The sequence below is a fragment of the Petromyzon marinus genome, chromosome 36 (assembly GCF_048934315.1).
Source record: "Petromyzon marinus isolate PM22_M1 ecotype Great Lakes invasive population chromosome 36, UKy_Petmar_22M1.pri1.0, whole genome shotgun sequence".
Lineage (NCBI taxonomy): Eukaryota > Metazoa > Chordata > Hyperoartia > Petromyzontiformes > Petromyzontidae > Petromyzon > Petromyzon marinus.
The window spans coordinates 4,571,026-4,594,911 of NC_133702.1; the positions used below are offsets into that span (position 1 = coordinate 4,571,026).

At 43.5% G+C, this 23,886-nt stretch overlaps 1 protein-coding gene across 6 annotated transcripts in view; it reads left to right on the forward strand.

Annotated features, from left to right (window-relative positions):
- Positions 1-1,732: 1,732 nt before the first annotated feature.
- The window catches only part of ARHGEF3 (Rho guanine nucleotide exchange factor 3), a 66,041-nt gene continuing 43,887 nt past the window's right edge, over positions 1,733-23,886 (forward strand). The window contains exons 1-3 of one of the 6 annotated variants that reach the window (XM_076072048.1): positions 1,733-2,006; positions 6,193-6,259; positions 7,537-13,091. In XM_076072048.1, coding sequence (XP_075928163.1) covers positions 12,963-13,091 — 129 coding nt within the window. In that variant the 5' untranslated portion in view covers positions 1,733-2,006; positions 6,193-6,259; positions 7,537-12,962. Of the gene's footprint in view, positions 2,007-2,043; positions 2,109-6,192; positions 6,260-7,536; positions 13,092-18,731; positions 19,034-23,886 lie in introns of those variants that run through there. The other 5 variants (XM_032966661.2, XM_032966662.2, XM_032966663.2 and 2 more) reach the window with 5 other exon arrangements.

The window sequence follows — 23,886 nt, forward strand, 5'->3', positions numbered from 1 at the left end:
TCCAAAATCTTGAATAAACACAAGATCCAGGTCCGATTCAACACATTACATAAAATCCGTGATCTGGTTCCGTCTGTAAAAGATGTGATTCCGGACATACAGTACCCTGGCGTCTACAAACTAAGTTGCCTCTGTGGAAGTAGTTACATTGGAGAAACCAAACGACATGTCTCGGACCGCATTTGTGAACACAAAGCAAACCTGAAACACGGTAGGACCAACACCTCGGCCGTGGCAGATCACTGTTATAATTGAGCAGGTTCACATGACATTGACTTCTCCAAGACAGAGGTGCTTTGCAAGCTATCTGGCTACCATAAGAGATTCGTTCATGAGGCTATCCACATATACAAACACAGAGACAATTTCAACCGAGAAGATGGATTATGGCTTAGCAATCATTGGAAGGAATTGATAAACCATTTCAGGTCTTAATCGATTGATCACGCTTACGGTGGCTTTCAGACCGCATCTATTATTTTCGTCTCCCCCTTCCTCTTTTCCGAACATAGATGGACTCTTTTGATTTAAAGCTTTCGTGACTGCAGTAATTCATATTCTTAGTTCTTTCGGTAAAGTAACGTTGAAGGGAAACAATAAACTAATAAAATATATATAAAACAATAAAAAATTCTCAAGACGTTTCGACCATAACACAAACGGTCGTCATCAGGTGTGTCGGTTTGCAAAAATGTATTTATTTTTAAACGGTGCATTTATTTATTTATAAAAAAAAACGTTAGCGCCACGCGCAGCGATTTGGCAGTTTATTTAGAAGGACTAGTCCATCTATGTTCTGAAAAGAGGAGGGGGGAGACGAAAAACCATTTCAGGTCTTAATTGATTGTTCAAGCTTACAGTGGCTTTCAGACAGCATACATTAAATTTTTCGTCTCCCCCCTCCTCTTTTCAGAACATAGATGGACTAGTCCTTCTAAATAAACTGCCAAATCGCTGCGTGTGGCGCTAACGTTTTTTTATAAATAAATGCACCATTTAAAAATACATAAATTTATGCAAACCGACACACCTGATGACGACCGTTTGTGTTATGGTCGAAACGTCGTGAGAATTTTTTATTGTTTTATATATATTTTATTATTTTATTGTTTCCCTTCAACGTGACTTTACCGAAAGAACTAAGAATATGGATGGACTCGTCCATCTGAACAAACTGCCAAATCGCTCTCCGTGGTGCTAACGTTAAAAAAACGCCACTTTTTTCAAATTTTCTTGCTGTGGTTTTCACACCTGATGATGATTGCTGCTTGTGTTGCAGTGGAAACGTCGTGAGAATTTAATTGTTTTACATTTTTATTATTTTATTGTTTCCCTTCTACGGGACTTTACCGAAATAACCAAGAATATGAATCCGTGCAGTCACAAAAGCTTTCAATCAAAATTTAAGTAGAACGTGTTGTCTACATTGATTTAAAGTTGCGCATTTTTATGTGACGTCACATTTCTCAAACACCCCCCCCCCTCTCGTCACACATCGTCACAAATATCTCACAGCCCCGCCCCCCCGATGCGTGACGTCATTTATGGGCGGCCCCTTCGTCTGTGCAGGCTGCACGAGTGGGTGGGAGGGATCTTTGTGTTGGCGTCAACGGCCCAGCGAGCCGGGCAACGCGCCACGATTGGTCCAACGCCTTCCCCCGGCGGTCGCCACGGCAACGGTTGTTTGGCGCGCTCTGATTGGTCCGTTCAAAATCCGCCCGTTGTTTTTGAATGCGAGGCGCGCCCCGCCCCCCTCCGCCACCACCACCTCGCCGCCACCACCACTGCTAAGTTTCAAGCAAAAAGTTTGGCGGCGTTCGTATAACCTTATGCGAAAACAAACCCCCCCCCACCCACCACCCCACGACTATTAAGCGTATTGTTTGACGTTTGAAAAGTTTCGCTAGGTTTACCTTAAAAATGCGGCCTCAAGCGACGAAAATGAGAGCGGCGTGCGAGGAGAGGCCTCCCGAGGGGGACACTCCGCGGATGAAGGACTCGCGCAAGTGAGTTTGGGGGACGACTCCCAGACGACAGGGTCCTCGCATCCACAGCTGGATGAAGGCCTCGCCGCGCCTTGATCCGTCACGGCTCTGCGTTGTGGCGATGTACGCGTTGATTTCGTCGATCCAAAGCGCTTCGCTCCGCGGCTGGCTCCCACCAACCCCCTCCTCCCGTTCCGCTGTTCCGTGACCGTCGTGACAGGCTCCTTGAAGTTCATCACCGGTTTTTTAATTGCCCTGTTAACCTACGCGGTGCTCTATAATCTCGTGTGTTCCGTCATGCCGCCTCGGTTTCATTCCATGCGTCCCCTTCCCTCCGCGCTTGTTGCAGCTGCCACGGCTTAATGGGGGCCTGTGATAATGGATCATAAATACGCGTGCTCCAAATGTGATTTAATGTAACGAACGAGCCAGGAGAACGTGTCTTGTGTTGCTTTTTCATTCATTCATCATAAGACATGCACGTATGTGCGCGCTGTGTTGAACTTCTTTCGCACCGTACGCATCCAAACCGTGCTTAATCGGAGGTTTGAGTGATTGCTGAACCGGTGGATGAAGGCTTTCCACCGTGCCGTCTCCATCTCTCACGATCCTGCGAGGGGATCAATAATCCATCTACAAACCTTATAAGTTCGCACGAAAAGTACTTGGGTGAATTGTTCAGGGACAGTTTGGTTCAAGGCGGGTCCCATTGGCTGTCATTGATTTGTTTTACGTATAACCGCGTTCATTAATTGTTAATTTGCTCACTTTTACAGGAACGTTTTAGTGAGTGGTATTCTAGGAGGGTTCAGCGGTCGGGTGTTGGGGATGATTAATAAATACTTGAGCGCTTTTGCATTGATGGTTTGTTTGCCTGTCAGGCAGGTAGTCGACCCCTTACCAACCTAGTCGTTTCGTTTTATGTTTAACCGCTTTGGTAATGAATTGACGTGGCATATTTAACATAATGGTCGGTTCCTTTAACCTACATGTGTAATTCGCGTGCAATGATCAATTCTGCACTATTTGATGCATGTATTGTAAGAATGTGTTTAATCATGAGCATCCGGCATTGTGTGCTTAATGTTTACAACACGGTATTTAAAAATGATAATTTTAAATGGATATACACCATTGAAATGAAGGAGAAATTATTGAGAAAACAACGTTTTATTTCAAAGTCTCTACATTTCCCACCAATCTTAATGCACTTACTGAATATTTGAACACGCCGTATCAAATGGAGCCATCACTATCATAATACACTTAAGAAGAAAGATGGTAATTTGACATCAGTGGCGTGTATATACACGAATCGCCCCGTTTCTGCTGGATACTTTTTGGCTGAAGTAAAACGAGTGTCTTAATAGTGTAACATTCTTAGTAATACTTACCCCTGCCCAAGTAATGTGGAATTTTAACTCCTGGTTGATAGTGACTTTTTGAAAGCGTTCACATACGCCAATTATGTTTGAAAGTCAACGGTGATGAGGTGCATTTAAACTTCGAGATCTTAATCTGTACGAGCAAAGGAAATGATGGGGGCTGGATTACTGCTGTGATTTTTTTGCTATTTAAAAGTGAACTGACCAAGTTCAACGGCTTCCTGAAATCTGATTAGATACGGAATGTACGACGCAGTCTTGATGTGAAACATTTGTCTACACACAACTAACTGCCTTTTGTTTACAATTAAATGTATATGTTCGTTTTTTTATTTGACACACCTAGTGCTTTTAGCAACATTTTATGTTTACGTAAAAATAAACTTGTAAATGCAGTAATTATGTAATTAAATTTGTCAAGTAATTTTAAACCCATGTGCATTATCGACTCAATCTTACTTTATGGAGTAAAAATTGTGTTATATTGAAAATGCAGTGCCTGGTGGAGACTGCTCCGTGCCATTTAGTTAATGTGGGTTAAATAGTTAATATTTTGTGCTTAGTGGTGTAGTTAAGTGAGTAGCGTGGAAGTAATTGCTTAGTACTTAGTGCTGCCTTTTATAAGGCTAATGGGCCCCTGAGAGACCCTCTGTATAGGAATAGGTTTTACCCTTTTAACTGGCACAAAAAACTGACACCTTTATTAAAAGGGTAAAACCTATTCCTATATCTTGTTTCTGGCAAAGGAGGTCTCATAATGTAAAAGACCCTCTGTAGTTAGCTAAACATTGCCCCAGTGTAAGACTATGTTGAGACCTACAGGGGGAGCTGTGTGGACATCTTTTGGAGGGGCCGGTGTGCGGTAGTTGTTCATTGTGCCAACGTAATCACTGACTATTGTACGCTGCTTGTGACAGAGTGGTGCACTTGCCAAACATTGATTTAGTGGTTTAAAAATATGGTAGTGGAGGGATAAAAAGTATGAGTCCTAAGACAAGAATACACACGACATGTCCATATAATCCTTACCGTCAGGATTGTTTGCTGCTGACAAACAGTAGATGCCAATGATGCTGTATTTACGTAATTAGGAACCATGAAAGAGTTAAAATGCTCAAATGATCACAAAAGCCAATATATTGTGTATAGAGCTGAGGGGTGGCTCAGTGCTTCTCACACATTGCATTATTAACCCATCCACCTGATTTGATTCACTCATACACACCCCCCCTCCCATTTCACGAAATTTCACCACTCACTGTGGTAGTGTACGGTCAAACAAAACCTCATGACGGACAATGTCGGATGGGGGTTCTTCATCCGGCAGTGGATTGACATTTGGCTGTGAATTATTATTACAGATTAGTAGAAAATTGGCAAAATGGTAATACGCGCAGTCGAAAATTTTTGTGGAGAGAACTGTTTAAAAAAAGAAGCTGGCCAAAACATGATTATTTTGAGTAATATGTGAACACATATATACTTAACCGTTTAAATGAAATTGTGTACTTTTGCTAAAGCAACAATTTTTTTCCATTCATAGTACATACTTTCAAATGTTATAATTAATGTAGAAATACTATATTTAAAAACGTGTAGCTTTTTTGCATTACCCTTTAATAACCAACTGTCTAATATTAAGTTTTAACAGATACAGGCGGTTACTAATTAACATGTTTAACTGCATCTGGCGCTCTCAGCTTTTTTTGCTTTAATTCACAATGGCACGAAAGAAAGGCTCTCAAAACAAAAGAGCATCGTGCCAACTTGAAAGTGGCACGCGCTCGTGGCCCACGGTCGATTCAAACTATTGGCAAGAAGCAGTTGCTCGCGGCAAGTGCCTGCCTCCTATTTATTGCGAACACACAGGCCTGTCACTCAGTGCCATTGGTGGCCCGTCGGGATTAGAGGCAACTGAAACCCTGGGCTTTATATAAAGGATTTCCCCTGGTGCATCTTATTGCGCCGGGTGGATGATGGTGGGAAGGTCACCCTTGCAGCTGCCCTTCGCATTAAAACTTGATGGAGCCAAGAGCACAATAAAAGTGCGTTTCAAATCCCCAGAGAATATATTTGACATTGACTCACCAGGGACTTGTTGGAACGAATTTGCTAAAAATTGAGAACAGAGTTGGTGAACCTTTTAACAATCCCTGGATAACTAATGATTGCCAAAATCTCAATGTTAAACACTTTTTTGTGGCTAGAAAAGAGAAGTAAATATACAAATTGTGTCGCCTTTCATTACAATGATATTAACTTTAAGATGGTAGGCCGCTCTTGAGTTGGACTTGGCTGTCGGTGTATTAGGAAACATACCATTCATGTTTGGTGAGTTCAATAGTAGGTACACACCACACTAGAGCATTTACACTACACGCAGACTTTCATTTCTGTAGATGAAACTTAAATTCATTTAAATTAATTAGAATATTTTTTAATCTAGCAATAGGGCATCCCTCAATTCCAAAAGACTGTGCCTTAGTTATGGCGAAGTGGTGGGGTGGCTGTTATGTTAATTTCAAATGAATATCGTCTTGCTTTCTTCCCCCATATATAACTTCTGTAAAAAAGAGCGAACCAGTAATGCAAACCGAAGACAATTTCATCCGAAAGATACAATTTTAGCCACACATCATGGCATGCATTATTTTGGCTGACCTAGGTTTTTATTACATTTTGGTCAGAGGAAATAGTGATTGCGGTAGGAGTCACAAATGATAAAATGTCTGCTGGTGACGTCTTGACTGCCCGTAATGTGAGTGAGCGTGCATATCTGATGTTTGTCCTTTACCTTGTCTGCCCCACGTGTGAATGTGCAGGCCTCCCATCCGAAGGGGAAGTTCCTTCACCTTTCTCACCCCAGGTCCCTATGCTGACTCCACACTAGTAAGAGCAAGGCATGCAGATACATAATGGCTATGCCTACCCCCACACTGGTGGAAATGAAACACATGGAGGCATACCTTTTCCATCCTTCCCAGCTCCAGAATACCATTTTTGTTATGAGCTTGAATATGTATTCAATGCAATTTTTGTTAAATCATTCAGCAAGGTTTTCATTGCTTCGCTATAAAAAGTACAATGTTATCTTGGATTACTTTCGCAGTTGCTGCCTATATTAGTTCTTGAATGTACAATGCAATGGCATTCTCCTTTTTATTTTTATCTCTCTTACCGCCACCCCCACCCATCCCTCATTCTCTTGCTGCCCTCTTTGCTTTGTGGTACACCCACTCGCTCCTTTGCTGTAGCGCATCCTTTATGTTCCCAGTACCTTTTGAAGGCCAGTTTTAACTTAATCGGTGAATGTCTTGTGTTTGTTATTCCAAGTGCATATTGATCCAATATTTTTTTTATCGTAGACTGTTGCATTTTTAGGCAACTTTGGGCCAAATTTTCTTCCCGATTAATTATTCACATAGTTGTGTGTTTCTTGAATGACAAAAAAATGGGTCCTCTTTGCATTTCTGAAGGTAAATTATGATTTTGGCTGCATTAAACAAACCTTGAACTTTTAACAATGCTGGTGATGGGATGACGGTTGAGTTAGAGCACTCATATTGGAAGGTCACCAAATAAGATATTTACACAAACTATATTTTTTATTTTACCCGGTAAGGCCTACTGAGCTATATAGCTCTTTTTCTGAAGCGACCTGGCTACAACTGATAGCTCAACGAAGTGGCTTATCATGTGGAAATGTATAGCAGCCATATACCCTAAAGGCATGTTTTGAAATGGAGGGAAAAACCAGAGGACCCGGAGAAAAATCCATTTGACCACGAAGAGAACATGCAAGCCCCACATATACAGGCGTCAGGGTTGGGATAGAACCCATTGCCTCCTGTATAACAGTCGAGGTCGTTCACATCTCGCCACGAACTGATAATCTGGCCACTACAGAATGAGGTAGTATGCAGCTGCACAGAATTAGTAACTTTACCTTCAACACTTCTGAGTCCAGGATCCTGCTTTGGATAGTGCTTAACTATACATGTCGACATGAAAAGCGACACCTTTTACCATCTGAATAAAAAAAATTCATGAACAAAATGTTGTCTTTAAAAATGGCAGAGTATGTCCACTTGGCTTAATTGTTTCATCCTATTGTGTGGCAATGGGAACTGCTTATTGAAGTGAAAATGTATCATTTTATTCTACAGCCCTGCTGAGACACCCTATTGGGTGACATCTGGAAGCAAAGGTGCATTGCTCGGCATTGGAGTCATTATCTAGCATTGGTCAATATTTCAATCCGCATCATAACCGGAACACTTTAAGTAACACGAACGCCTTGATCCCCGTTCTGCCAAACATTCTGCCACCAAATATCTGCATAGACGTGCAAACTCCAAAGAAGTTACGTTTTCTTTCCAACAACAACCTACCCATCAACCTAAACCTCAACAATGTACCTCGCTGGCGACTCCCGATTCGCTTTCTGGGATCGCAGTGTTACCGTCCTCGAATTTTACCCAGATCGATAAGAACGCTGGCGAACAGTGGAACAGCACAGCTTCTCGTTTGAAATTCCCAGAAGACACTGGTGTACCATTAATCACATAAAAACATCAACAGACCGATTGGCACATCTTCATGAATGTAAAATTTAAGACAAGCCAAAGTACAATTGTGGCCAAGGAGCCCAAATTATGGACCATAAAGTGAAACCACTCGCTAGCCTGCGTTCCTTCCATGGACGAACAGCAAAACTACACGTGTCTAGCAGGGCTTGATATTGGCATTTAGCTCCCGACATGTTTTTCCATGTGCAAGAATAGATGGAATTGGTCTATTTTATTGAGTGTGCGGAGATGGCCTTTGGTTCTCCAAGTGCCATGGTGCCAAACGAGATGACCTTTCCATTAGATGGAAGTCATTAATGGCAACAGGGACCCAGCAAAATAAAATATCGCAATAAAGTAGCGGTCAGCAAATCCATGGGCACAAATCCATGTCCTGTGAAAAAGAGCTTCATAGCTCATTTGATTCCTCCAGTCTATAAGATTTTGATTCTGAAATCTAGAGGAAATACTTGGATGATCAAGTTCCTTACAGCTAGTGGAATAGTACTTATTAGAACAGGCAAGCACATGTTGTAGATGAGTACAGGTCAATTAAATATTAGGTGTGTGTTGCACCAACTTTAATGTGTGGTTTGTCTTGAAATCTGTTGTTTGTTATTATTAGATACCATCAACAGAAAAATAAAAATGCTCTTAATATCTGTTAGAGTAAAACCTTGGATTGCGAGCATAATTCGTTCCGGAAACGTGTTTGTAATCCAAAGCACTCGTATATCAAAGCACTCGTATATCAGTTGTGATCACGTGACGCTCGGCAGACAAAGCGTATACGTACTACTCGTATTGCAAGACCTCGCTCGTTATGAAATTCATATTTATTTACAAATGTTGCTCGTCTTGCATAACACTCGCATTCCAAGGTTTTACTGTATTTTGAAAAATAAGCAAATGAGCTTTAAGTCTTTGCTCATATTTTATATATTCTGGACACTATGCGTGGTACATGTACGCATATACGTGTTCATTACTTTTAATTGCACGCAGTTCCTATAAAAACAATTTTTAATCTTTGGCTGTATTATACACAAAACATAACATTTCTTAACAGCAATTTTGTAACTACAACTTGAGTTTACTCAGGCCAGTCACATGATTGAAAGCAAACATGAAATGCTTTGGTGCACACAATTTCCAGTAATTCACTGTCACAATATACAATTTGGGCCATCTATTTACATGTATAAGCAAACTCCATTTTAAAGCCTTTCATTATAATGGTATGTATATGGTTGATGTTGTCCCGCACCTCTGATTAGCATAATTGGCTACGTACGGTGCGAAAGAAGTTCAACATACATACAGCACATACGTTCAGCCTCTTCAGAAGCGGACCCCTGGTGATCCGCGAGGCTACCACAGGGGGTCCACGGAAAATCTAAATAATATCACCAAGGAAATGTAGACATTTTAAATAACTAGTGGCTTGTGGTGGTCCGCGAAATGTTTGGAGGTTGAACAGAGGTCCACACTCAAAAAGGTTGAGAACTGCTGGCTTAGAGAATGTTGGAATCAATGGTAATGGATATTTTCCAATACCACTACAACATGTGTGTACTGTAATCCTAAACAGTTTTCATTTGGCATGGCAGGAGCGAACATTGCTGATCTGGAGAAAGTGTATTTTTTGCTTTTTTCCATAAGCTTTTTAATGTTATCATTTGTGAGAATTGCATCAAATGCTCTGCCAGGAATTGATCGATAAAGCAGGACCTCTTTGGGTGAACGTTTTTTTTTTCAAAAACATCGGTTGCGTTGATATTTACATATATATGGTAGCAATTGTGTATCTTTTTTTGGCATTGTGCTTTACAGTTACCCACAGGCTTGGCAGCTTGTTTTATTCGCTCTTAGATGCTAAGCAAGATCAAGGTTATTTATACATTGTTTGGATGGGCAACCTTAGGGGGAAACGTTGAGGTCACTACAGGATGTGGTGGTTGCTCATTTAGTGGTGTGGGCTCCCATCTGGGCTTTACTTCAAACCAATGCCCTGACATGTGCTATTAAAAGTGCTGTCTTATCATTTGAAACTCTAACTTGATATTCTCACTTATTTATGATGATCGTAGAGCATGTGGTTTTCGTGAATAAGAAGTATTAATGCCAGTAAACTATAAAAGCTCAAATTTCACTACAGATAAGTATTATTTTAGGAATGGCAAATATAGACACGAGTCAAATGAATTTTTTCTGTAAACAAGAAGCTTCTAAATATTATCTGAATTATATAAACATCTACATAAGACTAAAACATTAAACTGTGGCAGTCTTAGCGATTTCCGTATGTGCTTATATCATTGGCAGCTTGCCTCAACAATTTAGTGAAAGATGATTGAGGACAGTGTATTTTTTTATTCATTAAAATTATACCAAGGTACATGGTGTTCCAGGACACACATTGTAATTGTCACGTGTACCTTTGGAAGTGTGGTGATAATCAACAGGAGTCACCCTCCTTTGCTCTCCTTCAATTATTAATTTGCTAATACCTCAAGTCACCAAATGGGCCCCGGTGTGACGTCTACCCCAGGTGCCGAGGACAGCCGCGCTGTGAATAATTTAAGAGCGTCACGCGCGGTTTTCTGTAGCCATTGATGCACGCACCGGGATACTCACAATGGTCTTATTGTGAGAACCTAATTATCGGAGCACTTCTGGACTTATTTATTTCCGTGTAAAGTTTGCTAGATATTGCAGTGTTTAGTGTACATTCTAGTAAAAAAAAACACTATTTTGCTAGGAGCAAAGAGCAGTTTGTTTTGGTGGCTGCCTTGCTGACCGCTTGCTTTATTATGTTGTTGGTTCCGCATTAGTCTTGTGCCGGTACAGCTACCTCCAATGTAAAACTGCTTTTAACAGTCAAACAAGTGTAGCTGTGACCTGTCAGTGGTGCCTATATCCCTCAACTCTTGAACTCGCGTCCAGCCGTGCCCACACCAGATAATCTGTAAATTAAAACAAGCTCAACACTCCCCTGGGGGCATCATGCACCGACACAACAGCACACCCACGCACATTGACGTGCTTAAAACTAAATTCTGGCCCCAATTGCCCAGACATTTGCGATGCTCCCTTAACGACGTAGCTTTGCATAGTAATCTGCTGGTGTATATCCCGTTATCAAACACATTGCCAAGACCAACGCTCGGAGCATTCCCTCTTCGTGAGTCCGGTATTTGAGGTGCTAAAAGTTAGCTCGGCGGGGTCCTCGTGGCTGGCACCTTTGGACGAATGATGGCCGAGCGCTCTGGCTGTTGCGCGCACTTCCGTGCCGCTTTGAAATCGTACGTGTCATAGCAGTCCAATGCTTTTTTGGGCAGCAATTTGGACTCCTTGGAAAACCAGAAGCAGACATGTATGGCTGTCCCGGCGGTGCATGCCCCCATGATGTCAAAGGCCCTTCCCCATAAGCTGTCCATTGCTGAGGATGTATTGATCCTGCAGTACACCATGCAAGGATGGTTCTTGATAGGAAGTCTTACAGGCCATGGTCATGATTATCAGGGCAATTACTTATTTAGCTTATTCTGGGACATTTTCTTTAGAAGGCCCTGGAAAAGCAGAAACTACAGGGATTAGAAAGCTATTCTGCCAGGCAGCCATGAAAGCAGCTGGAGATGGTTGGTGGCATTCTTGATGGACGCCACCTTTGATCTCGTAAATCAGGCTTCAAGGACAGTTGGTGCTGCAGAGGGGAATGTGTGTACATGATGGTAAAAACGGGAGGCGTTGGTTGGATTACTTTGTCGATTAGGAACGCTTTTGTGTATGTTGGTGTCATTTATGCAACTGCAACACACAATGCTGCGCAATCTGCAAACACGGAAGCGAATATATTCATAAGTTTTCGGCCAATTAATCAGTGTTTATACATGTGGGAGGAAAGCAGAGCACCTGGAGAAAACCCACTTACAGATGAGACAGATGGATATTACTACAACATGCTGTGCCACCTTCTGGCAATCCCAGGGTATGGCACCTTGACACCCATGGGAAGGGAGTTTCCCAACATTTGGGATCCCCCAATCCTTGCCTCCGCAGTGCTGGATTAGGAGTTTGATAGTCTGAAGGAGCCAAAGACATCCTTTTGTGGTAAGAAGCACAGGGTCAACTAAACTCACGCAAAATGGTGCAGGGATTCTCGAGGTTTGGAGGAGTCCTTCCATTTTTCCAATACAGAGACTCGTCCACTTACGAACGAGTTAGGTTCCAGAGGTCTATTCGTTATTCGATTTGTTCATAAGTCCAACTTTACTCCTGTCGATTTCAAACATCTTGTACGGCATGTTCACTAAACACGGAATAGCTTTAAAAGTTGTATAATCTCTTGTAGATGTAGATGCCACTTGTTCTTCTTTCTACCACCCTCAACACTTTCACCACTCTTACGCTTCTGAGACACGGCGGGGGTTGACGATGTTCGTGAAAAGCACAGAGAGCGTCGTAGTGAACCGCACAGTGACAACACAACAAGAGACAATGACCGCGGCCCAGGCAGAAATGCTGGGAATGCTGGGTAATGACACCGAACAACCACCGCCATCTATCGCGCGGCAGTGGAACTTACGACTCTCGGTCTAAAACAGGCAACTGGACATGCGGACAGCTTTGTTCGTATCTTTGAAAGTTCGTAAGTCGAATGTTCGTAAGTCGAGGAGTCCCTGTGCAGTTGGAGGATGCGGGGACTTCTAGAGGAGTCAGGCAAGGGCCAGGGGGCAGCCTGAGAAATGAGCTACGTATCGGCCTCCCCCAATCCCAAGAGTTAAGAGATTACCTGTCAGGGAGGCCCTCTCTTCAAAAAGAGTCCCTTGGTCATTGAGTGATCTGATCCTGTATGGTCTGAGCAATGTAAAGCAAATACATGAACCCTAAGACACGTCGCATAAAAACCTGAAAGGCACTCTCACTGTCTTTGCACCTTGCGACTGCGAGTTTCTGCTCATTAAGAGATAAGAACAGACCAAACTACAGATACGTGTACCACTAGTGGTGGCACAAGCCACATGTGTAGTCTGTTTTGTTTGCATGAGGCCAATAAGTGTGTATGTGTCGCTCTGGAACGGTTGCAGAGAAGGAAGAGGAATCGCAAGCAAGATGCTGACTCTGTCAGTCTCTATAGCCTGGATGTGAAGGTAAGGTTGTGATTAAGTTTATTGTGGCCAGGTGATGGGAGTACAGGTCAATAGTAGTATTCAGTGTCTTGTGTGTTCTGCTTTAAATATTTCATCTTTGGCTGCAAAATATCCCACAGCATAAGTCCTCTGCAGTCAAAGATTCTGTTGAATCACAAGGCAAGGAGGCAACTATTTGTATCTAGTGACTTTATTGGCAACCAGTAAGCAGGGTGAAATCTCTTTCACGTCGAAAGTGACGTTAGTTGCTCTGCAGAGAGTGCCATTTTTTGCCTGAAGCTTAGCTAGCATAGAGCAGTACTTAAGAAGTACTGCTTTAAGAATTGTTATGCTATGGATTAACACCAAAAAGTATCAGTTCTAGGCTATGATGTCTTATTTTAAATGCCACTTCTGGTTTACGTGGGTAATTTGCAAAAGATGTATTCTAGCATAAGTAACCAAATGTGTATTTTAGCTTATAATATCGTCTTAACGATTAATATCGCTTAAAACACTGCTAAAAAGTGTCTGATTTATCATCGAGCGGTGAAACACCATTTAGTAACGCTGCAGTGAAAACAAATCGTTTGAGTTATCAGTTGACAGATTATGAATGTCATCTTTGCGGTGGAAGCCTGCTTATAAAGTTTTTTAGCTTTGACTCGGTAGCCTCCAACCGAATTGCACGCCCACTCCTGACCCTGCACTGGCAGGCAGTTTTTTATCGCCCTTCATCAAGATGTAAGGAGCGTAAAATTAAGCCTATTAAAAAAAAGCAGTTTTGAGCGCGGCATGAGCTTTTGCACCCTGCACATAGAATGCCTAATTATCTTGTGTCTTGCCGAGATTCGGGCGCCTCCTTTACGGCAATCATTTGTGGTTTTAAAGAGCTTGCTCAGTTGGTGCTGTTTTTTTACGCTTGTCACATGGTGTGAGGTTCCAAGCCCCTTTAACCACTGTGATACTAAATGCTCATTTTTCAGCTTCCCACATTTCCCTCGATTTGTTTCCTGCCAACTCTGTTTATAGTCAATAAACCACATTTTTAAACAACTCTGTATATAAGCAGACAATGCGTCACCTTTCCATATCGTAATATAAAATACTTTTTTCACATCCCATCAGCCACAAGGTCTTGTCATCGGGCAAGCCAATGCTGATACAATTATACAGTAGCATATGGAATGTATACAAATATTCATATTTTGTGGAGGGACAGATATGAGAAGATGTAATTACTACTTATATATTTTGTTCCTTTGCGAATTATTATTTTGTATTACCCTGAAATGAAAGCTGTTCCCCCTTTTGTTATGGACAACGGCACCACTTGTCCTCAAACACTGCATGCACCCAGATGCTGAGTTTTTGACGAATGTTGGTTATTACATTCAGTAAAACCGGGTGAAGATGAAGAAAAAATAATGTACCCTACTGTCTTTCATTTATATCATACAGCACAGACTACGGAGTAACTCGGTTTCACCTGTAAATTAAAATGTTCAGTGAAGCCCTGTTTCCATGCTTCCGGGTGAGTTAAGTGCGATAATTGCGGGGTAATTTGCCAGACATTTGTTTTCAACGCCAACACGAAGTTGCCCACTCTCGTGGGTAATTTGTCACGGGGCCTTTCCTGTGCACTGGATAGCAGATGGCATCACTCCCAACAACAGGGTGCCCATCTGCAATTGTATCAACCTATGGGTCCACGTGAAAACTCCGGCAAAAATGTGCACAAAGGAACCACATTTAATGCATCCCTGCAATGTCCCCTCATGGCCACTGCAGTCTGGCCATTGTGCATATACAGTGAGGGAAAAAAGTATTTGATACGCTGATGACTTTGTACGTTTGCCCACTGACAAAGAAATGATCAGTCTATAATTTTAATGGTAGGTTTATTTGAACAGTGAGAGACAGAATAACAACAACAAAAAATCCAGAAAACCGCATGTCAAAAATATTATAAATTGATTTGCATTTTAATGAGGGAAATAAGTATTTGACCCCTCTGCAAAACATGACTTAGTATTTGGTGGCAAAACCCTTGTTGGCAATCACAGAGGTCAGACATTTCTTGTAGTTGGCCACCAGGTTTGCACACATTTCAGGAGGGATTTTGTCCCACTCCTCTTTGCAGATCTTCTCCAAGTCATTCAGGTTTCGAGGCTGACGTTTGGCAACTCGAACCTTCAGCTCCCTCCACAAATTTTCTATGGGATTAAGGTCTGGAGACTGGCTAGGCCACTCCAGGACCTTAATGTGCTTCTTCTTGAGCCACTCCTTTGGTGCCTTGGCCGTGTGTTTTGGGTCATTGTCATGCTGGAATACCCATCCACGACCCATTTTCAATGCCCTGGCTGAGGGAAGGAGGTTCTAACCCAAGATTTGACGGTACATGGCCCCGTTCATCGTCCCTTTGATGCGGTGAAGTTGTCCTGTCCCCTTAGCAGAAAAACACCCCCAAAGCATAATGTTTCCACCTCATGTTTGACAGTGGGGATGGTGTTCTTGGGGTCATAGGCAGCATTCCTCCTCCTCCAAACACGGCGAGTTGAGTTGATGCCAAAGAGCTCCATTTTGGTCTCATCTGACCACAACACTTTCACCCAGTTGTCCTCTGAATCATTCAGATGTTCATTGGCAAACGGGCATGTATATGTGCTTTCTTGAGCAGGGGGACCTTGCGGGCGCTGCAGGATTTCGGTCCTTCGCGGCGTAGTGTGTTACCAATTGTTTTCTTGGTGACTATGGTCCCAGCTGCCTTGAGATCATTAACAAGATCCTCCCGTGTAGTTCTGGGCTGATTCCTCACCGTTCTCATGATCATTGCAACTCCACGAGGTGAGATCTTGCATGGAGCCCCAGGCCGAAGGAGATTGACAGTTCTTTTGTGTTTCTTCCATTTGCGAGTAATCGCACCAACTGTTGTCACCTTCTCACCAAGCTGCTTGGCAATGGTCTTTGTAGCCCATTCCAGCCTTGTGTAGGTCTACAATCTTGTCCCTGACATCCTTGGAGAGCTCTTTGGTCTTGGCCATGGTGGAGAGTTTGGAATATGATTGATTGATTGCTTCTGTGGACAGGTGTCTTTTATACAGGTAACAAGCTTGGATTAGGAGCACTCCCTTTAAGAGTGTGCTCCTAATCTCAGCTCGATACCTGTATAAAAGACACCTGGGAGCCAGAAATCTTTTTGATTGAGAGGGGGTCAAATATTTATTTCCCTCATTAAAATGGAAATCAATTTATAACATTTTTGACATGCGTTTTTCTGGATTTTCTTGTTGTTATTCTGTCTCTCACTGTTCAAATAAACCTACCATTAAAATAATAGACTTATCATTTCTTTGTCAGTGGGCAAACGTACAAAGTCAGCAGGGGATCAAATCCTTTTTTTCCCCTCACTGTATCATTGAGTGAATCCACCTTGACTGTGAAGACTGTCGTGATGCAGTGTCCAACCACATCACTGCCTTGTTGGCAATTTTCGTGACGAGAAAGTTGCATCTGGAGAAACGCCCGTGGCTACACTGGCCGGTGTGGGCCCCAGTCGCTGTTGCTGAGTGAGCTCAGACTGCGCCTACTCTGTGTGTGTGTGTGATGCACGCGAGAGGATCCCTGTTGTGTTGGGGCGAGGTTGGGTGACACCTATTTTGCACAAGGATGCTCTTGCCATGACCAGATTCCAGGCTCAATCCAGATACCACTTTTCCCAAAGAACATTGCGTCTAATTGTGTAATTTGCACAGCACCATACCGCATTTAGTTTTTCGGAAAATAATCTTAAGTATACATTTTCATCAGTAACTACTAGCAACCCACGCGTCATTTGGAAGTCACCGTCCATCTGTCCATCCCATCCAACCAGCCAGTATAACTTTTAATGTTATATACAGTCATTTTTTCCTTCACCTTTCTCATGCCTTCTTTGTACCATATATCTAAATTTATCTTGTATTCCCGCTTTGTCTCTGTTTCTCTATTCCTCTCTCCCCTCTTCTACCTCATTCCCTCGATGGTGCTGTCCTTCCTCCACTATCTCACCTACTTCCCTCCCCGTTATCTCTCTCCCTGTTTCTCTCACCTCTCACCCTTGCTCTCCTTATGCCTACCATTCTTGTCTCAATATTGCCTCTCCATAATCTTCCCTCCTAATGTTTATCGCTTATCCTCGCTCTCCGCTTTTCGTTTTGCTCTCTAAGCTATCCACACTCTCAATGTTTTTACTGCCTTGGGCGTGAACACATCCTGGAGGAATGTGTTCAGTGCAGCGCTCTGCGTGATAGGGAGGGACAGAACACGTAGGCTCGCAGCTTGGCTCCAAAAAAGCCACGGCAAGAGAGGGTGGCACAATAAGAAGCCACCTTGCTCTGTCCGAGCTTGAAGCAGTGCTGCAAGCAGCCCCCAAAGTCATAATTGCCCCGCAGGAGCAATCTGGGGCCAGCGCTGTGCCCCCGTCCGCTTGTGAATGAGTGGCCGGGCGAGGAAAGAGCTTCTGAAAAGAAGGGGGTCTGAGACCCAACTTGTCAAGGTGCGGAGCGATTCGCGCCATCGGCTCTACAGCACGCACAATTGACACCGTGCTGTGTGTAAGGCAAGCCTGAGTAGCGGGTTGTAGCCCTCTAAGCATGCCACAATGACAGAGATGACTCGGATCTTGTCAAACACACAAGCAGAGAGGCTAGCGCGGAGACCCACGGCCTCAAGCAGAGGAGGCTGTCAGCTCGGCTCAGGAGAAATCCTGCTGGGGTATGTGGGAGGCGCGTGGGAGGCTTGAGTATGGTGATATTGAGCCTGTTGCTGGACCGGGGGCACAACTAGAGCAGCCAACGTTTTGGAGCGCAGGCGAGTTCCCAGGTATCTCAAGAGTCCCCCAGGGCCTAGCAGAGAGAGAGAGAGAGAGGAGGAAATACAAAGTTGGGGGCCCCGCAGGACGAGTGAGATGGACAAGGAACTCCCCCCCCCCCCCCCTTAAAAAAGTGACAAAGAGCGCTGCTGAAGGATGATCAGGCCCTGTTCCTTCTGGACGTGTCAGACAAGGTGACTTATTAAAGAGCAAGAAGGCAGCCTTCATGGTCACCTCGATGTCTGAGAGCAGGGATTTACCTGGCTTACTGCAGAAAACTAACCCGGAAGAGATTGGCTATACAGTATTCAAAAGCAGGGCAAACAATACAGCCCTTAAAGAGCTTTATTCGACCAGATGCAACTCGACGTGGCATTTGCCACGGTTGCTAAGTTGCATCTGGTTAATTGGAACACTGGGCCGTCGCACCATCAGTGGTGACTAAATATTCCCTCTGCTTCAAGAGATTGAGAGCGCCTTTCTCACTGAATGCTTCCTTGACACATCTCTAGTTTGACAGTTTTGGCAAATTGAATGATTTTCATCGGGTTTGCCTCTACAAGAAGTGTTTAGTTCGTGCCAAGGTGATGAGTCGAACTCTTACAGCTACTTTATTTATAACATCTAAGCTTCGGCACACGGCGATGCTTAATTCCTCCTGTTAAAATCTATTTGGATGTGCCTGTTGAGAGTTAGCTATGTGTCGGTGTTAAGTATCATGCTACCCCCACTATGTTCACTGTGGGGATGAATGGTAGTGGGTTGATTTGTGAAAGGGTCGGGGTGATAGGTTGGGGGGGTGCGGGCAGGGCTAGGGGGAAGTCCCATCTGCATGATGTCTGCCTTCAATCCCTACCCCCTACCCTCAGTGGATCTTTACAAGTCTTGCCTATCACACGCCTTGCTGGGCTAGTCGGCGTGGAGCCATGTCGGATAGGCGGCGATAAACCGAGCTCTGGCCCATTGTCCGAGTCGGACCTAAACCACTGGCTTCACCCGATTGCATGCACCCACTATGGTGGCCAAGGATTTTCCACTGTACTTTCCTGCCAAGAGGAGGAGCAGGGTTCGAGAAGCACTCGCCATTCACACGTCACCCAAGGAGGCAGAGGTAACGTATGGGGCGAGCGAGTGTGTCGTGGGTTCCTACCGCTGTTCACAATTCACCTTGTCTTTAATACATCGTAGGTATCCATTGCGATAGGGCTGTGCTCCGTGATGAGCAAGATTGTTTTACTTCAATATATACTATATGTCTTTGGGGTGCTGCCAATGTGTTCTGGTTAGCACACTGAACTTGTACTCCAGAGATCGCTGGTACGGATGGGACATGAAATAATAATTGCAGGTTTTCTCTTCATTGTATTTTTCATTTATACCGATTGGAAATATTTCACGTAAAGTTTAAGAGAGGATAATATCCACGAGTGGGTCATTGTGCTCAAAGATCCTCTGATAAGCCTATTCAAAGTGTTACTAAAGTGTTAGCGCTGTGTTTAATGGCACACATCCGCGTAAAGTGGGCTGTGTCAACAAATAAACAATGCCGCTGCCTGCGTTTCCGCAGCTGCAGCACCAGAGGCCGGCCATTCGAATGAAAGTGATCACAGCGTTACAAGCGCAACACAGGCAAGCGGCAGTGAGCTTTCCGATTGTGACGCGCGTGCTTGGCAGGGTGGGCACCATTCCTGACCGTTGAACAGCTGAGGCAGCAAAAACCGCTACAGCGCCGCGCTCGTAAAGAAGTGATGCGCTTTGGACTGCGGGAGATGGGCCATGCTGTGATGGGGGTGGGGGCAGTTGGAATGGCCAAACAGGGTGGCAGGCACAGGTGGGTAAACAGCCACAACCGAAAGGCGGCGTTGAATGACAAAAGTCCCTTATCGGCAGGGCTTCTTCAATTATAATTGAACAATTAGGATTGCCCAGTGGCTGAATGTGTCGGCACGCATTTGTATGGCCCTTGTGTGCAGCCCCGTGCTGCGTGGTTTGCGGCTTTTACGCTGATTTTCATGATTCTTTTCTTGTTTGTTTACATTCAGCAGTTTGGAATTTGTATTTGTCCTTAGATGCAGCGTCGGCACAGATTGGTTTTTTTTTTGCGTAGAAATGATCACACCGAGATCATGTCACCAGGGAGGATGTCAACTGACGATGAGATCTGGTCTTGGAATAGCAACCTGCATATGGAATGTACGCTATTGCACGATAACAGGGAAGCTGCAGAAAAGAGATTGGAACAGGAATTGTAGCTGTGCGGATCCGCAGGCTTCTGTATTACTTTGTTCGAATGGCAGCTTGAGAATTGCTGATGGTGGTTCAAATTTTGAATGGGCGAATGCTGAGGGGGGGGGGGGGCGACAGGGACATTGCATAGAAAACAATCATTTGTACATCTGTGCTTCTCTCCTTCACAGTACCGCACTGACCGGCTTGTTCACATATGGTCAAATAACCCACATGGCATGGGGCAGGCTCTTGTATAGCAGTGGATTGACAAAATGACTGTACATGTACATGAATGAGCGTGTAATGCAGTTAATGACTTGAAATGAACAAACTAATGCCTGTTTTAATCTAGTTGAATAAGACCCTGAGGCTAGTTTTCCTCTCTTTGCTTGGACCCCTTTTAAGTTTGATTATCCTGTTGAGCCCGAGGTTAAGGTTTCCTGAACGGGTGGCTGGTTTATTTATCTCGTTCGTCAGAGAGGATGTTTACAAAACATGGCTACACTTCCAGAGAGCGGGCAGCCGAAAGCTTTGCTGCTGTGCTTGTCTGATTGTGTCCTGTAAAGGTGTACCTCGTGATAGTCGCAGAGTTTAGTGATGCAGAACAGTGCTTCAAAATGTATATCTGCAGCTCAGCTGTGTTACTCGGGACTTATAGAGTGTCAGGACATTGTGCTGGCACTGCTGAAATCCTTGGTTTTAATCCAGCTTTCAGCCACCTGTGAATAAGTTGGGTTCCCAAGTGTAGCGAGTTGATGGTTGGTCAGATTGAACTAAAACATTTCATATTCAATTCATTCTTTAAATAAATCTCGGATAGTCAATCTCTGAGAATGAAACAAATTCACTATGATCTCGTGTAACAAACTCCTTTACAGCAGCGTATGTGAGAAGGTATACGTCATAATTATTTCCACGATGTGATGTCATCATCCAGTGGGGAATTGCTTTCTGTGAGAGTTTGTAATGGAGATTTGTTTCATGCCCGAACACAGAATGTACAGTGACTGGAAGCACTTGCCTAGGTTGGACATTTTTTTCTTATTGAGAATTTGAAAGAATAAGAGGAATTACCTGGCAGTGGATATAAATTCATACTCATATCCCCAGGAGAGGCGTTATTACTGTAGTTTTAACATGAATAATAGGATTTTCCAATAGTGTACCTGCTCAACATCCAGATCAATGCATGATCAAACAGGAGTTTGCACCGGATGGATGCATTCCAAAAGATCTCTTGTATGGAGAAGTTTTGGATACTGTAATCCCACGGAGATGACAGGATCAGGTTTAAGGGTGCCTGTAAGTCTTCAAGTTCATCTTGTGTCTATGTATGTTAAACTTCTTGGCACCGTTAAGCCTAGGTGTTTAACATTAATAGCTCAAGCTGGGGAGCTAAAGCTTGCAATAGATCCTGCCGGAGGGCTCCACTGCAGGTACCCAAGGAGCTGAAGCGAGGTGGTTGAGAGGAACGCATGGAGAGAAACGTGAAAAGTGCAGCTGGACTCAGTTTCTGCCTAGCATTGGCTTTATTTGCTGACTTGTTGTCTTATGCTTGCACTGTTTGTGCCAAGGACCGTTCAATGTGATTCGGACTTTCTTAGTAACTTGCGACGCTGCAGTGTGGCACTCAGTAACTCGAACACTCTGGTGTTTTATACTATCATTTTTTTTTCAAAATGAGCAAATGCCAACATCAATGTCAATAAAATGAGTTTCACAAGTTGGAATAACAAAAATGCTAAACTTAAACAAAAATGTGTAGTAAAGCAAAACTAGCCTGGACATTGCTGAAATAAAAAAAACAGCAATCACTTCAAACATACTTCACATTTGTTTACCTTTTATTCATCAATTTGATCTGTCCATAGAGAGTTCCGAGGCGCAGTTCGCTCCTTCACGTTGCTCTATGTTCCGCCGCCCTCTTGATTTGCCTATACTTCCCTCCTCGTTGAACAATGCCTGTTTATCATGGCCATATTTATTCACAGCCTCTGTACAGTGCGAAAGCAAGTTATGAGATGTGCCGGGACCAGCTTTTAATACAAGCGGGTGAATCATAGCCCTCAAAATGGAAAGAGGGGATCTCCCCGCCTCTCCCCTCCATTATTGCCAACTTTACTCCTCTCCCAATGTTGCTGTGTTGGCTGGCGCTCGCTGCAGAAGCCATTCCACCCACGGACAGCTGTGGGATTGTCTCCAGGGGGGCTAGCCTCACAATGGAAAGGTCACCCCGTGACCCCGAGCTGATGCCACCACCCACTGCCACTTTTTCAGTCGGGCGGCAGGGCTCGGAGCCTGCATCCGCCACCGCTCATTTTGCTCTCGCCTTGTGTCAACTCTGGCAGCGTATGCATCCAAGCAGTGGGTGGGAGAGTGGCTCCCTCCTCCTTTCTTATGGCTTTTTACGTTCAAGTCTTTTATCTTTTGTCGGGCTCTATGTGGGTACGAGTTCCAAAGGATCACACAAGGAACACTGATAAGCATTTGTTTTTGTCATACCTTTAATGGCTATCAGTATTAGCCAAGAGGTTATCCCTCTTCCAGTAAAAAAAAACAGTTATGTTATACAGTACTATGGCAGCCTCAAACCTGTCTCACCACCGATGCATTTTGGTGTTCTGGACCCACATCGTATTCAGCAGATTGACAACTTTAAATAATTAGGCATTATCCTGGACTCTTTGAAGACCCAAATTGACTACATGGCCAACAAGATCAAACCAAAATTGGATTCCTATACAGAAACACATGCTGTATTCCACCTCTACTCTGCCTAAATGTAGTTAAAGCCACCATCCTGCACATATTTAATTTTTGTGACACCACCTACTGCCTATCTTCTGAATATGCCTTAAAACGCCTTATTTTAACATACTGTTTTACTATCCGTTTGGCCATGACGCCCTCCATTCATTCTTGTAGCTTGTACATTAACTCGATTCTGTCCCCCGTGGATATCTGGAGTGACCATCACTGGGTTGTCTTCATCCTAAACGTCTTAAACAAATCCGTCATTGACCCAAAAGACCACTTCTTTCCTCGAACTCCCACCCACAGCCTCAGAAGTTCCTCCTTGTTCCTACAAAAAATCCATTGGTGACAACTTTTGTTTTGGTTAAAAAAAACGTCTTTCCACGTTGTTGCTCTGCGTATTTGTAGCCTTACCGCTCATCTAGAGCTTGGTTCCCTCTCTTCACTTCCCATAATTTCCCTATTAAACCACAAAGCGTACTTGTAGCTGTACCTATGTTCTGTCCCCTCTTGCTCCCACATATTTGCGCTGTCTTTTTCGATTAGCGTGTGTTTGTATCACTGTGAGACTAAAGTATATACAGCTTACTTGCACCTGTAACAGAACTTTTCCCGGTGCCTCTTGCTCTCATTATATTTCCACTGTTTTATATATATTTTTTTAATTGTGTGCGTTTGATCATACGACCATTAATTACCTCTTTTTTTCGTTGTTACACTATTCCTTCAGCTTCCTGTACTCGTTCTCTGAAAGTATTGATGCGTTTGTTTTGTTGTTGCTGTACTCGCACACAAACGGATCTCCTTTGTAAAATAGCCTGGCAGCTGACGAAAACGGGATCACTTGCGTAACAAATCAAATTAACTTAAACAGTGCCGTTTTCCAGAAGATACTTAGATTGTTGATGATGAGACACAATATCTTTGTACTTTTTGCTCTGATTAATATAGTTGGTTAAAAATAAACAATTTCCTCTGTGA